Source organism: Oenanthe melanoleuca, chromosome Z, assembly GCF_029582105.1.
Source record: "Oenanthe melanoleuca isolate GR-GAL-2019-014 chromosome Z, OMel1.0, whole genome shotgun sequence".
In the NCBI taxonomy this organism is placed as follows: Eukaryota; Metazoa; Chordata; class Aves; order Passeriformes; family Muscicapidae; genus Oenanthe; species Oenanthe melanoleuca.
In genome coordinates, this window is record NC_079362.1 from 19,358,793 (window position 1) to 19,372,993 (window position 14,201).

General features: G+C 38.8%; 1 protein-coding gene across 2 annotated transcripts in view; it reads left to right on the forward strand.

The window, feature by feature from the left end:
- Positions 1-14,201, forward strand: part of LVRN (laeverin) — a 34,549-nt gene that overhangs the window by 1,479 nt on the left and 18,869 nt on the right. For both annotated transcript variants that reach the window (XR_008842504.1, XM_056513043.1), the window contains exons 2-7: positions 4,357-4,499; positions 5,692-5,831; positions 7,931-8,057; positions 10,216-10,370; positions 11,732-11,845; positions 13,905-14,045. Coding sequence is in view for 1 of the 2 variants with exons in the window: in XM_056513043.1 (XP_056369018.1) it covers positions 4,357-4,499; positions 5,692-5,831; positions 7,931-8,057; positions 10,216-10,370; positions 11,732-11,845; positions 13,905-14,045 (820 nt within the window). In the remaining variant the exon portion in view is untranslated. The remainder of the gene's footprint in view (positions 1-4,356; positions 4,500-5,691; positions 5,832-7,930; positions 8,058-10,215; positions 10,371-11,731; positions 11,846-13,904; positions 14,046-14,201) is intronic.

The following is a 14,201-nucleotide window of genomic DNA, read 5'->3' on the forward strand; positions in this document are numbered from 1 at the left end:
ATGAAGTTAATAGTTTTTATTGAAATAGGGGAGGACTGTGTGGCTCTTCTCAACACGTATACTGGTCCTTTTGTGTTTTTCTTTGTTTGGTTGGTTTTTTGGGTTTTTTGTGGTTTTGGGGTTTTTGTTTTTTGGGGTTTTTTGTTTCTTTTTTGCTTGGTTGGTTGGTTTTGAGGTTTTTTTGGGGTTTTTTGGGGGGTTTTTTTGTTTGTTTTTTTTGTTTGTTTGTTTTTTGTTTTGTTTTGTTTTGTTTTTTGTTTTTTGTTTTTTGTTTTTTGTTTTTTGTTTTGTTTTGTTTTGTTTTTTTTAAAGAAAAATATGTTAATTTGGTAAGCCTTAGAGAAAAGTGCAGTATGACAAAAAGTATTTTAGGGAGCACATTCCGTTTTTCTTGAATTGCTATTTCTTCATTCACTGATGGCTGTTCACAGGATTATTTGTGCAATTTAAGGTAAGAAAAATCTAGAATTTTTGTATTTGCGTAGTTCTATAAAAATTCAAATTAGAAAGTAACAAGTATTTAATTCTGTGTCAGTGTGCTTTCTGACATGGTATTAGTTCAATTAAGTCCTATCTAAGTGACACCTAAAGATTTTTACTTTTTAAGTATTTTTCATGTATGTGTAGTTTTTTAGACCATTTATACGTCGTTATACAGATACTGGTATTTTTCCTACCCTTTCTCTTACATTTTAGAGGAATAAGCTAACCTTCTAAAACATTCCTGATATTCTGTTTAGTCTTATTTTCAAGAAGAGGACCTACAAGAAGAACATTTTTTTTTGCAATCAGAATCTGAGAAGACATAACAAGAAGTAGAGCAAAAAAGCCCTGGACCAACCCCAATGGGACAGTACCAGGGGAAAAATTACCTAACAATTGCTCTTCTAATTGGACAATGTTTGTTAGATATGATAATTTGTTAAACTTGTAAAAATCCTGTAGAAATCCATTACAGCCCGTAACTGTGGAGGCACCTGGAAGCTTCCAATACAGAACTGCTTTTGTATCTTACCACTTTAATACTGTTACAATGGCTTTTGTCTTTTCATATAAGGCAACATAAGAAACACTGAATTAGATGATAGTTTTTTTGATTCAGACTGTATAAAATTCAGAGTTCGTGGCATTTTTCTGGGAAAAAAAAAAAGTTGTCATCAGCTTTGCTGTAACAATAGAAAATAAGAAAAAAGTTTTTAAATCATTCAAATAATGTGTATAACTAAAGTTTTAGTTGTTTAGAGGGTTTATGACAAATGTTCTTTTTCATTCTTAGCTCATCACAAAGCACTAATGAAATATGAGATTGCACTCTGGTTAAAAAGATGACAGTGGTATTTAGACAACGGAATAAATCAAAGAAAATCCACTGAGTGCAGATTTATGTAGTGTTTTCTTATTTGTTCCTGAACACATAACTGATATTAGTGAATGATTTTGCATATTTCTTCTGCTTTGAAAAAGGTTTTCTCTGAATCAAGGGTATGCAATAGTATGTTGTTATTTTTACTTCACTAAGATTTAGGCCATTCCTTTGCCAGCCATTTCCTAACCTGATGGGTTCCAATAACACTGAAAGGGTTTTGCATTCTTTTTTTTGAAGGAGATACATTTTGAATGATTTGTGAGGTCTGTCAAGGTATTAATGATGGAAAAAGTTGCATTCTAGTGGATTGCATAGATGAGGAGTAATATACAAACTTTCAGTGTCCTTCATCTGTCAGTACAAAGTCAGTTACTGTTCTGCAAGGAAACTTCCACCTCCAGCAGACTGCCCTGTAATTTTTCTGAAGTGGCTCATGTGAGTCTTCAGCAGACCCTTGGGTCAGAGTCCTGCAGAGGTTTTCAGCACCTGAGCTGGAAACACCTGACTGAAACCAGCAGCTGTGGTAGACAGTGTGACATCTGTCTATGGTCGTGCAGTCCTGTATTTTTTGCATGCACTAGAAACCTTAGTGGGTCTTGTGATTTCTGCTTGAGGAGCCCCTGGAGACCTCTCATTTCAGAAGGGTCTGAGCAAGGCAAGCTTTGAGAAGTGAAGTCCCTGCAATGTTTGTTCCATGTGAATTTTCTTTTCTGGTTTCTTGGTCAGCTAACCCCACTGCAGTTGCGCTGGGTGGGAAAGCAGTTCAGAGAGACAGCTGTTTTCAGAAGTCTTAACCTTACCTCTGTGGAAAAAGAATAAACAAAAGCTCCAGCTTCACTGAATATTCAACACAGAAATTTTTTTGTTGTCAGCTTGACCATTGATGACTGTATGAGTCTTTACTGTTGCTGACAATTCCTACTACCCATCTGATCATGTCTTACACATAAAAGAAAACACTGAAAAATGGGAGTGCTTGTTATGGATAAAGGATAGCCCATGTCTGCAGTGCTTGCAGGGGCAAAGGAAGGGAAAAGGGAGTAAGCTCACACTTCTCTAGCTTTAAGTGTCTCAAGGGTTTCTTCTTGAAATGGGGAATCAGTATTCTGCATGTAGCTGTGCTAGTCCATACCAGTACCTGGGTAGGCAGGAAGATACAAAAACCAGTTTTACTCTTCTTCTCTACCACTACTGGCTCAAAGATACACACTGCAGGGGTTTTGTTGTCCATCATTCTGCACAGAGATCTTCTTGTACTGCCATGAATGAGCTCATGTAGGCTACTTCAGGGTTAGAGGATCTGTTCTATGAAGAGCAGAGTTTATGCATGTCACTGTTCATGTCAATATTTCAAAATCCTTTTGGAATTTTGCTTGGAAGCCACTCTGCACATAAAATACCTGACTGGATCGAGATGAATAGGCATTCCAAAATGTAACTGAACACAGTATTTGCACTGATTTTTATTAGTTTCTTCTGCACCAATTACTAGAATGTAGTGCAGATCTAAGTTCTTGCACACTGGAGGTACAGATACTGATGGCTCCTGATGGCTCCTGGCTTCTTTGGGATGCCTCAGTGCTAAGAATGAGCATTTCTGACCCTGATGTGGGGAACAGCTCAAGTACAGCAGAAAAATATTTGCCCTGTTGTAGGGAGGTCACAGAAGCAGGAGATGATGCTGTTCTTGTGTGCCCAGCTGCTGGTACTGCTTGGCTGGCAGGTGTGGAGCTTTGAAGACCATTGTGTGTGTATTTTTTCTAATTCTTGATACAGATGCCCTCATGTGAACAGCTCAGATGTACAGATTGTTGAGAGTTCTGCCACAAGACGTTGATTTATCTTTTGCTTCCAGCAAGCGTATGTTGGAGGAGAAGAGTTAGTGATCACTCCAACAGTACATTTAAGGTTTTAACATTTAACAATTAATAAGTATTAAGTACAAATAGATATTTTAGTATTTAGTAAGTACAGATGGATTAGAAGTCAATGCTCTACACTTAGGGTTATGATGGAATACAAAGATTATTGAGTAAGTTCCCGATAAAAAAAAATCTTAAATGTTGCATGTAGGTAAAATTGTCACCAGCTCATCCATGTCTGGTGCCAGGTAAAGGGTCTCAAAACTTCAAGGGCTACCTTGAGAGGTGTACCTCCTTGAGGGGAGATCACTGCCCTGCTGCCAGGTGCTGTGGAGGCAGAGCTCAACAGACTGATAGCTACAGATATTATGGTGTAAAATGATTGATTTGTAGTCAGTTTTTCTGCTATTAATGCAGTTCCTGCCATTTACCAGTCCAGTCTCCAGTCTTGGTTTGCTGCTGAATTCTCAGTGACAGCCTCACACAGCAGGATTAACCTTGATTGGACCTGCTTGCTGAGCATCTGAGTGGCACAAGGCTCACTTGGTGGAGCAGGAGGAGTGCATCCATCACAGTGTGCCACAGAGATCTGCCTCACGGGAGGTGCAGCTCCTTGGCATAAAAAATCCTTTTGAATATTATTCTGGGCTTGCCAGTGCAGTGGGACAGCACTGGTGCTGTATGCTCAGGGGTTGTGCAAGTGCATGCATATGCAGTTAGTTAACAGTTATCACGATGTTTTATTAAAATGTATGATTAATTAATAGGAGTGCATGCATTAGGGTGAAGAGCAGGTGTGAAGAGACACGGTCTGCTGTGTGCAAAACTTCAATCGACTCTGTTTCAGCAAACAAAATATAAATGCCCAAATATTTAATCTGGAAAAGGTGAGGGAAAAACCCAGATGCAATTTGAAAAGGCTGCTTTTCTCTACAAACGTACAAATTGAACTGGCTGTTGGGTATGGGGATTTAGTCATGACTTTAAATAATAGCCAAATCTTTTCCAAATCTGCATATCTACATGCTTCACTTGCTGCTTTTTCTAATTTGTTGTCTCTGTGTGTTATATATGTATTTTGGTCAGCTGTAGCATGCTGGATTAATCTTATTTGCATTTTTAATGCAGCATGCTCATTGCCTCCCAAATGGAACCAACATATGCCAGGAGAGTTTACCCATGTTTTGATGAACCTGCCATGAAGGCCACATTTAATATCAGAATTATCCATGACCCAAGCTATGTGGCTCTTTCCAACATGCCTGCTATTGGTAGGTAAACAACAAGCTGATGTATGCTTTTTTTCTCCCCCTACATTACTTTTAAAAAGGGGTGCCATCCATCTGAGAAGTTTATGACATCCAAAAAAGTGTTCTGTTGTCCATTTGCTAATGTCTTCAAAAGACACAGAAACCGTGTGCCTGTGAACTTAAAAATTTGAGCACTGTTATTCATAATTAATGTCTCTGATGGTAACCATTCTGTCAAGTTATTTTATCCATTGTGGTGTGCTCTCCTCTGCCTGCTGGAGGCTGCACAGTATTTGATTTCTGGTATTTGCTGCTTAGTTAGTGTGTCTGTCTTACTGTGTGATAATATTTTAAAGCAAAATGGCAGCCCCAAGAATGCAAAGCCTGTATTTGTGACATCAAGGGATTACTTTAATTCTCAATAGATGCTAAGATATTTACACACATAAACAATTTTTTTTCCCGGCAGAGACATTCTAGCCTCCTCTGTATGTGCAGAATAAGAACAGAAGGACTATAGGGCATCTCTGGAGATGCTGCTTCTGTCCCTTGCTGGGATCTCATGTGGGATGTCTGTGGGATACAAGATCCCAAACAAATTTTCTAAATTAGTATTCCTAGGAAAATCCATTGGGTCTCTTGCCTCCTTCTTTTTTTGCAGTTCAATACCATGAATCTTTATTTTTCAACTAAATAATTTTCAGATATAAAAGTAATTTGCATGGAAATGGAGTCACTTAGGAATTTGGTATGAGAATCACTGGAAGCATTTTCTACCCCAAAGAATCTTGCCTATATCTTCCTTACTTAGAGGGAAGGTATCTGATTAAGTATTTAATAATTTTTAGGCAGACTTGACCAATATTTTGATCATAACAGGTTGTATGTTTTAGATAGGTATCATGGGATAAATTGTCCTCAGCTTGCCCACAACTTAAAATTGATGGAGTTTGATATCCTTCCAAGACTCCAGTTAAGAAGCCCAAGAATGGATTTTGGCTGTTTGCATGGCAGGTCACGACTCTGAATTTGTGTCAGTAGAAACAAATCTGGCTGCTTTCCTTCTACCAGAAACATATGAGTTAGTGCAGGAATACACCATATTGAAGAAAGGGGTAAAAAAAAAACCCAAAAAGCCTATGCAGAAAACACAAAATTGCTTGTTTATTAGGGAAGAACTTTGGTTTGAATATTTCTTTGACTTTTTTTCTAGATGTATCTGAAGTGAAGGATGAAAATGGAAGCCTGTGGACAGTTACCACATTTAACACCTCGTTGAAAATGTCAACTTACTTGACTGCTTTTGTGATTTGTGATTTCGGTTATGTCAGCAGAACTGAGCGGGGAAATGAGGTAAATATGAGGCTGCTGAGCACATCACAGGAATTCACAACAAAAGTTGGCCCTCTGGTGCATCATGTGATTTGAAGATATCACAGACATTAACTGTGCTAAATACCATTCCCAAACTATTTGTTACGTTGCAAAACTGCAAACATTTGTCCCATAGATATTTCTGCAGAAATCTTTCCTTTGGGACAATTAGTTTATTGTCTTGTCCTGTTAATTTCATACAACTGCACAAGTAGGTATGGCCTATGTATGTTAATATCTAGGAGCAGCTACTCTGCAGAAAGTACTGGTTGTAATTCACAATCTTCTTACTTTCTTAAGTGTCTTAGTTGGAAAACACACCCATTCCCACTGTGACAAACCACTGATGTTCAGTGGTTCACTGATGATGCCTTGTTCCTCAAGGTCCTTGGAGGAGCCGCATGGGGACATCAGTAGGGGTAACACTGTGCTCCAAACATTTTGTATACTAGTATATTAACTTTCTGTTCTACTGTCTGCACAGTTTTTAGCCTCCAAAAGTGACTGTTTTAGATTTGGAGTTTCTTCATCTGTGAGTGTTCAGTTTTGCTCTTAGACTCAAGTAGCCAAGGCTTGTTGAGAGAATAATAAAAAAAATATACTGCATGGGCAGCAGTTGCTTCAGTTTCTTTGCCTTTGCTCAAAGTCAACAGGGAAAAGATGTATCAAGTTTTCCCAAAATAAATAGTAAGGTCAAGCGTACAGCTATTAAAGATAGAATTTACTTTATTTCCTTATTAAATGAGAGCACTTTATGGTTAGTTCACTCTCACCGTACTGGGGAAAGGTGGGACAGTGTAAGTGGACAGTGCAGAGATTGTCTCAAAAGAAGAGTGTTGGATCTTTTTTAAAGGGAAGATTGGATTTGGTGTGTCAGACCTGCCATCTCCCCTGCTGACTTGTTGGATCCTTACAGCTATGGCTGTGGTGGCTTTTTCCTGGGCCTAGTTCTTGGGCTGACAGGACTCAGCAGAGCAGAGTATTCAAATGAGCTGTTTTTCAGAGGGAAAAGGCACCACCTGTGTTTGTGAGGTTGAGTGGAGAGCATAGTTCACCCCTTGGTTTTGGACAGAGATGTCAGTTTATGCCTCCACAGTATTTTGTGTGAGCATGCTATTGTGCCTGTTTTGATGTTTCTGGTAATCTGAAACACTCAAAGCTCATACTAGGATTAGGATTTTAAGATGCTAGTTGTGTTTAGATTTTACAAAATGAAGTGATCAGGTCTTTGAATCTCTTCTGAAGCCTTGGCTGAAAAGAGGGCCTCTGATGATTGAATATGCTTAAGTAGTTTTTTTTCTTTTCATTATGAATTAGGTAGTGATGGTTCCCAATTCTGCACTTAGGGTTGGCTCTGCAGCTCCTTGTGAAACCATGCATTGCATTTAGATGCAAGAAATGTGAAGGTTTTTAGCTGCTGGACACCTGGCAGGGGGTCTCTTGTTCAGAGATGGAGATATAAACCTTTTCTCAGGCTACTCCATCACTTCTGGGCAAGCAGCTGCTCTTTTCAGAATCAGGCACAGGAGAGGAAAGGTTTCTTGCTGCTATGGTCTTCATTACTCAGAGGCATGGTTGTCACCTGCTCAAATTTCACCTGCTCTCTCCAGCAAAGGGGAGGCCAGTGGTCTGGGAGAAAGTTCAGGAGGAGAAATGTGAGTGTTGAGACTGCAAAAGCTCTCTGGACATCTATTTCTTTCTCTTCAGGCGGGCTAAATGCAAGCTTACCACTCAGACACATTCACTGAATACCTTGGTTTAAGATGTGTAATTCAGAATAGTTTTACAGCATTTTTCACTTAAGAAAATAAAAGCTATGACTTCATTTGTTCCTGCAATGTATAGTTGTATTCAAATCCTTATCCTTTTAAGGTACTGAAGCTCTCCTAGATTTTAGCAGGATCAGGATCTGTGCTGCATTTTGTTAGGTCCAGTAAAACTTCAGCTGGATTTTTTCTAATTAAAAGCTTCATTGCATGGTCTGGTGTGGACAGACAGCATTTTTCCAACAATGAAAAGAAGCAAAGAAAATGAAATGTGAAGGTTGTTTAAAACAACTCTTCTTTGTTTTATTGCAGATACGTATTTGGGCTCGGAAGGAGGCAATTAAAAATGGGTATGTTGACTATGCTTTAAATATCACAGGCCAAATATTTTCATTTCTGGAAGACATACTGAATGTCAGCTACCCTCTGCCAAAGACAGGTGAGATGGCTTGCTTTCTGAAATGGGTCAGAAATGGCTGCTGGTGGTGTAATGTTCACAGAAACTATGGGTTTTTTCCTCAGGATTCTTCTTTTACAGCTTACCACATTCATGGAATAAAATCCCTAAACTTTAAATCACTGAGTTCTCCTTTCTGTCTTGTGGCTTTTATTAACCTCAATTCAACACTCTTACCTTTGCATTCCACTCATTCTTTTAAAGCCTATTTTCCTAATAAAAGGGGCAGGTGGGACAACAAAGTGGAGAGAAAGGAGTAGTTCAGTCACTTGGCTTTCTTTGGGGTCATAGACCTCAACATGCAAGGATGTTCCTCCTGTGTCCTCCTAGTGAATCCATGCTGCCTGTATGTAGCCTGTGTCCCCTCAAAGCATTCCTTGCTTTTTTTGGTGTCTTCTTGTCTTGCCTTGGGTGTATGTTCCTGCACATTCCTCCCCAGAAAAACAGGGAGGACTGCCCTACAGGAAAACATTGTTTCTACTTCAAATGGACATTGGATAAGTAGGTTCAGTCAAGCTTCAGTCAAGAAAAATTATGACACCATGTAGTTTTTTTGCTACTTGTTCTTGGATTCCCAGGGGTTTCAGCATTAGTTTTATGGGAAAATGGGTAGAATACTGAGAAAACAGAAAGCAGTTCTTATCTAAAATTAATTTTGGAGCTGCCAATGATTTTAACAGATTGCAGGATTGAGGGAAAAGAATTTCCCTCTTTTCTTGACTGTACAGTTTGTTGATTTGTCAAGTCTGTAATTTGGCACTTGAAATAAATAAAAAAATGTTAATCTGTGTAAATTTATTATCTCCCAGTATATTTCTAATAACTTGCAGAATGACTCACTGCACTTCTTTTGGAAAATGCAATATATGCATTCTTCACTCTTTAAATTTTCTTGTTTTAGTAATCTTACAAGCTAGTGAAGGGATGTAGATTATTCTCTTTCATGCTTGTATTCTTCTGTTTAGCAGCAGTGTTGATGCATTCATTCATTAACAGAAAACTATTACAGAAGCAGAGGAACTTCCTAACAGGAAGTTGTAGACTTCTGCTATGTAGGATTTCAGTTTCAGAGAAGGCTTTAATACCATTGCAATCCCCACTGTAATGCAGAACACACTGGATTTCCCACTGTCTTTCTTTGAAGTTTCACTTAAAAAATAGTAAAATTAGACCAATCAAGAGTGCCTCCTTGTAAATGCAAGAGATTTCTATTGCAAACTCAAAATTTGAAATGAAGAATAAACACATTTAAACCCGGGGTCTTTAAGGGTTTGTCTACACCTGATTTTAATGCAGTTGTAAGTGAAGTTTCTTGCCTTGAGGCTGGGTAAGGGCTGCCTCACCAAAAGTAGAATTCCTTTGTTGTAAGATGGAGACAATAATCCCAGTTGAGATGCAGCCTACCTGTGATGGGATTCAGCACCATGCTTGCATTAATTGCCTTGCTTTTGGACTGCAGCTTTCTTGTGGTCAGCTGCTCCTAAATGTTCTGCATACCTTTTTTTTTTTTCCAAATTTTTATCTTTGCTGCTGAGTTTAAAAAGTGTATCTTTCCTTGAGACCCTGATGTTTTTTCTGGGTCACATGTTTGGACTGGAAAACTAATTCCTGTGCATAATGCAGAAGGGGCAGCACAGAGATTACAGTCTTACTGTGTAAATAAAGAGATGATCTTTCTAAGGCACCTCTCAAACAAGAGTGGAAAAGATACCTCTACTCATGCAGCTGAAAGAGCAAGACTTCTCTTTTATCAGTAGCTGGGCTGAAGAGAAAGGTAATTATTATCTTACCCAAACACAGGAGAAGCTCACCGAGGAAGATTTCTGACAGCCAGCAGTGAATATATTCTCTTCTAACCTCCATTTGCATTCAGAACATTTGTATGTATAAGATACAGTACAGATCTGGGCTTTGTGGGAATTAATTATGTGGCTTCCTGAAAGAATGGCATCACAGGTAGAAAACATGACAAGAAGAAATTTCAGTGATCATTTGCAAGTGTTGCTGTATACCACAAAGGAGCACTGCAATGTGGCATCCTACAGAGGGGTGCTGAGCCAATGTGAGCATTAAAATCATCTGAGCATTTTATTATGAAAATGTTTAAGATAACTTTTTGTGTCTGTTTGAATCAATTTAGATCTGGTCGCCCTGCCTGATTTTGGAGCAGGTGGCATGGAAAACTGGGGGCTAATGATTTTCCAAGAAGCATCATTGATGAACCTCCCAAGTGATGAATTCACAAGCAGGAAGGCAATTATTGCCTTAATTGTGTCACATGAACTAGGACACCAGGCATGTGGTAAAAAATTCTGTACATGTATTTGCCTATGAGATTGTTCCCTCACGGTTGCTAATGATGCAGTTACTGCTTAGTATAAGCAAAATAATCATGTAACAGTAGAGGCTGGGAGAACTAGAGCACTGGAAGCCTATTTGATCATATGTTCTGCTGATAAAGCAATGCTAAAAGTAGGTTCTGTCAGCTTACAGACTGCATACTGATTGCACAGAACTCATTGATACAAAACTCTTTATGGGATACTTTTTTTTTCTTACACAGTACTTGAGTTTCATGAAAGAAGATACTCTAGGGATGCAGGGATGACAGTACTCTCTATACAATAAACTTAGTACTTTGTTAGGACAGTCATTCTGAGTCCATCAGGATTCCTTCGTGGTGGCAGTGCATGTACATACTGCAAAAGGTACTTGTTTTTCTGTAAGACACAGCCCACAGTACAATAGAACAAAACTAACGTGAACATACTTTGCACTGTAACTGGATCTTTCCCCAGCTTCCATAGAGATTTCCAAATTTTTTCTTACATAATTTGGAATGATAATACAGTTGCACTTCCTTATTGACAATGTTTAATTTCCTGTTGCCTGCCAGAGCAATAGCTATTTGCACTTAAAATTAGTAAATTTAGTAAAATTAGCAAAAAAGCTTAACATGGCTAGGGCACTTTTATGCCTTTCTGACAAGGTCTGTAACTTCACAGACCTTCAGCCAAGCAGAGTGTTTTTACTGCAGGCCAATGAAATAAATGTCAGTGGCTAAAATCGATTTAAAAATAGACTTGTAGTTCTGGTTTTTAAGAATTAGCAAATAAAATATAAATCCAGAAATTATCAGTATTTTGTTAATTAAATGCCAGATATGAGTACACAGCAGCTGTTTTGGAAGTTTTGTACTTGCCATGAGGGGGGTTTGCAGGTTTTGGAAGTGGTTATTTTACCAGTTGTGTGTATCATTCCTCTGACAATCTCATTTTGTTAAGAGCATGGAAAGATGATTTTTTAAAAATTGCTTGATAAATGCCCTACTTTTAAGCCTGATATGATATTTTAGAAATTTAACTTATATTGAGAAGTGTTTAAAATTAAATATTCTATAAAAATGACATAATACGCTGAGTTGGACACTCATGGTATGAAATCTTAGATGAAGCAATTTAAAAAATTACTGCTCTGACTTTTGCCAAAGTACTTATTTCTATACTGAATTTTCACTATCTGAAGGAACATTCAGCATTTTACTCAATTTACATGTAGATGTTAAATAGTTACTTCAGCCTGTGTATTTCACCTGCAAAAAACCATGAAAACAGCACTCCTAGGAGATTTTGAGATATTTTTTCTTCCAATTTAAGTGGTTTGGAAATCTGGTTACAATGAACTGGTGGAATGATCTGTGGCTTAACGAGGGCCTGGCATCTTACTTTGAATACCTGGGAGCTACCTTTGTGGAACCCAAGCTTTCTCTGGTAAGTATCAACACTTACTAGCAAAGTTCCATCATGTGCAAAGGAAAGGAAGGTGCAGGAGGTGGAAGTTAATTAAGCAGTGCTGTAATCTTCACTCCTGGGAAAAAGACCAGTAGGTCTTGATCCTTTCCTTGCAGCCTCCGTCTGGGAGAGCATCTGGAGGATATGTGATCATATCCAGCTTTCTACAGCTGGTGCAAGGAGTGGATGCTTTGCCCTAGATCTGCCACATAGCAAACCCAGATTTCTCTCCTGGGTCCTGTTGTAGATGATGGTTTTCCTCCTCACCTGCTGAGCTCTTTTCTAATTATCCCAGTCCTCAGGTATCTTTACCAGACAGAGATTAGGATGGATCATTTTAAGTCTGCTTACCCCACTGGGTCCCTGGATATCTGGCTGTAAATAAGACAAATATCATGCACATAGCTAATCCAACATCAGGGTAAAATTCCTTCCCATTTTGCCCAAATGAGAATAAGCATAAATCCCACACCATATCAGAAGACTCCATCCATTGTTAAACTCAGAGACAGACGGATAGGGCCTGTTAATTGCAGCCATGAGATGGAGTGCACTTGCCTGTGCAATCTTAAATATCTGTCTGTGGTGCCATCAGCTTCTGGAGGAAGGAAGGGCCTTAAGTCTGGGCATTGCTTTTTATTTGGCTGAGTTGGAACACCATTTGTCAATTTCCTTTTCACTTTTACCAAGGCTCTTAATTGCATGTTTGAATGGAAACTATAAAGGCATGCCAAACAAATTCTGTCAGGAGGATTTCTAGGTCATGGGATAGGCTTACCTTCATCTTCAAACTTCAACAATAGCTCACTTTATTCTCTAAAATGCAGCATCTTAATACCATTGAAAAGTGTAAAGGCCTCCAAATTTTAAATTGGAAATAAATCATTGAGTTCTTTTAAATTTAAAAATCTCATTTAGAAACTTGCCTTTCTAAAAACCAACAGTTGTCATTTGTGTCCATAAAGTAAATTTTAATACTGGGCAATAATTCTGTTTGATACATTGCAGCTAGGTAATGTGCCTTGGGAATGCAGAATTAATAACACAGGTGTAAGAATATAGGTCTTTCTTGCACAGTTTTGTGGGTCATAAATGTTCACAGAGTCACAGAATGGCTGTGAAGGTTAGAAGCCACATGTGGAGTTCATCTTGTCCAGCCTCCCTGCACCAGCAGGACCACACAGAGCCAATTGCCCAAGACTGTGCCCAGACAGCTTTTGAATGTCTCCAAGGACATGGGCTCCATAACCTCTTGGGGCAACCTGGAGAAATGCTCAGTCGCCTTCACAGTGAGAAAGGTTTTCCTGGTGTTCAGAGAGAACCTCCTGTGTCTCAGTGTTGCCTCTGGTCCTGTCACTGGGTACCACTGGAAAAGCCTGCCTCTGCCCTCTGCTCAGCTTTCCTGCAGCTGCACACACTGATGAGATCCCTCTGAGCCCTCTCTTCCCAGGCTGAGCAGTTCCAGCTCTCTTAGCCTATTCTTACAGGAGAGGTGCTCCAGTCCCTTCTCTGAGCTCATGGCAGGTGACGTTTATTCAGGAGACACTTTCTGAGGAGCTATTTTCCTTCCATATTTCTCTCTGGGTGACAGCAGAAGTGCCACATAGCTAAACCCTTGTACCCTCAGCAGCTTAGGTTTTGGGTTATTGCTCAGGGCTGCAGCAGAAAAATGGGGAAATTAGGAGAAAAATGCTGCCATATTCATGACAGAAGTAAATGAAATACAGGATTTCGGTTTTCAGTATTTGTTCATTTACTGTTTAATATAGTTGATTTTTTTTTGCTTGAGGATTATACTGTAATTGACTGTCAGAACCAAGTCCACAGTTTTCTGAAGATGTAATATTTTCACTGGTCACTGATGCTGCATGTAGAAAATGTTAGTACCAGGTCCCTTGTATGTAATGAGAAAGTTAGGGAGTGGGAGAGTTTGCTTATAGACAAATTATTCATAATAGTGCTAATTCCATATTCCTCATTCTCTCCAGAGGACTAGTATCCTCTGTTCAGCTCACTTAGATTTATCTTCTCCTTGCAGGATAAAATCTTTTATGCTCATGTTGTACAACCTGTCTTAAGGGAAGACAGTGAAATAGCTCGATCACTGTCGGAGAGTGAAGAAAAGATCAAAGGATCATTTTCTTTAATGTCTCTGTTTGACAACATCACATACAGCAAGGTAAAAAAATAGAAAATTCTTCCCATTTCTTACAGATTCTAAGCTAATGGTTCAAGATAAATTTGGGTGGAACTGTTGAATGAAACTGTTTCATCATTCAAAATGTGTTTCTGCTGCACACACAAATTTATTGAGTGTTGCAAATCTACTTGGCTA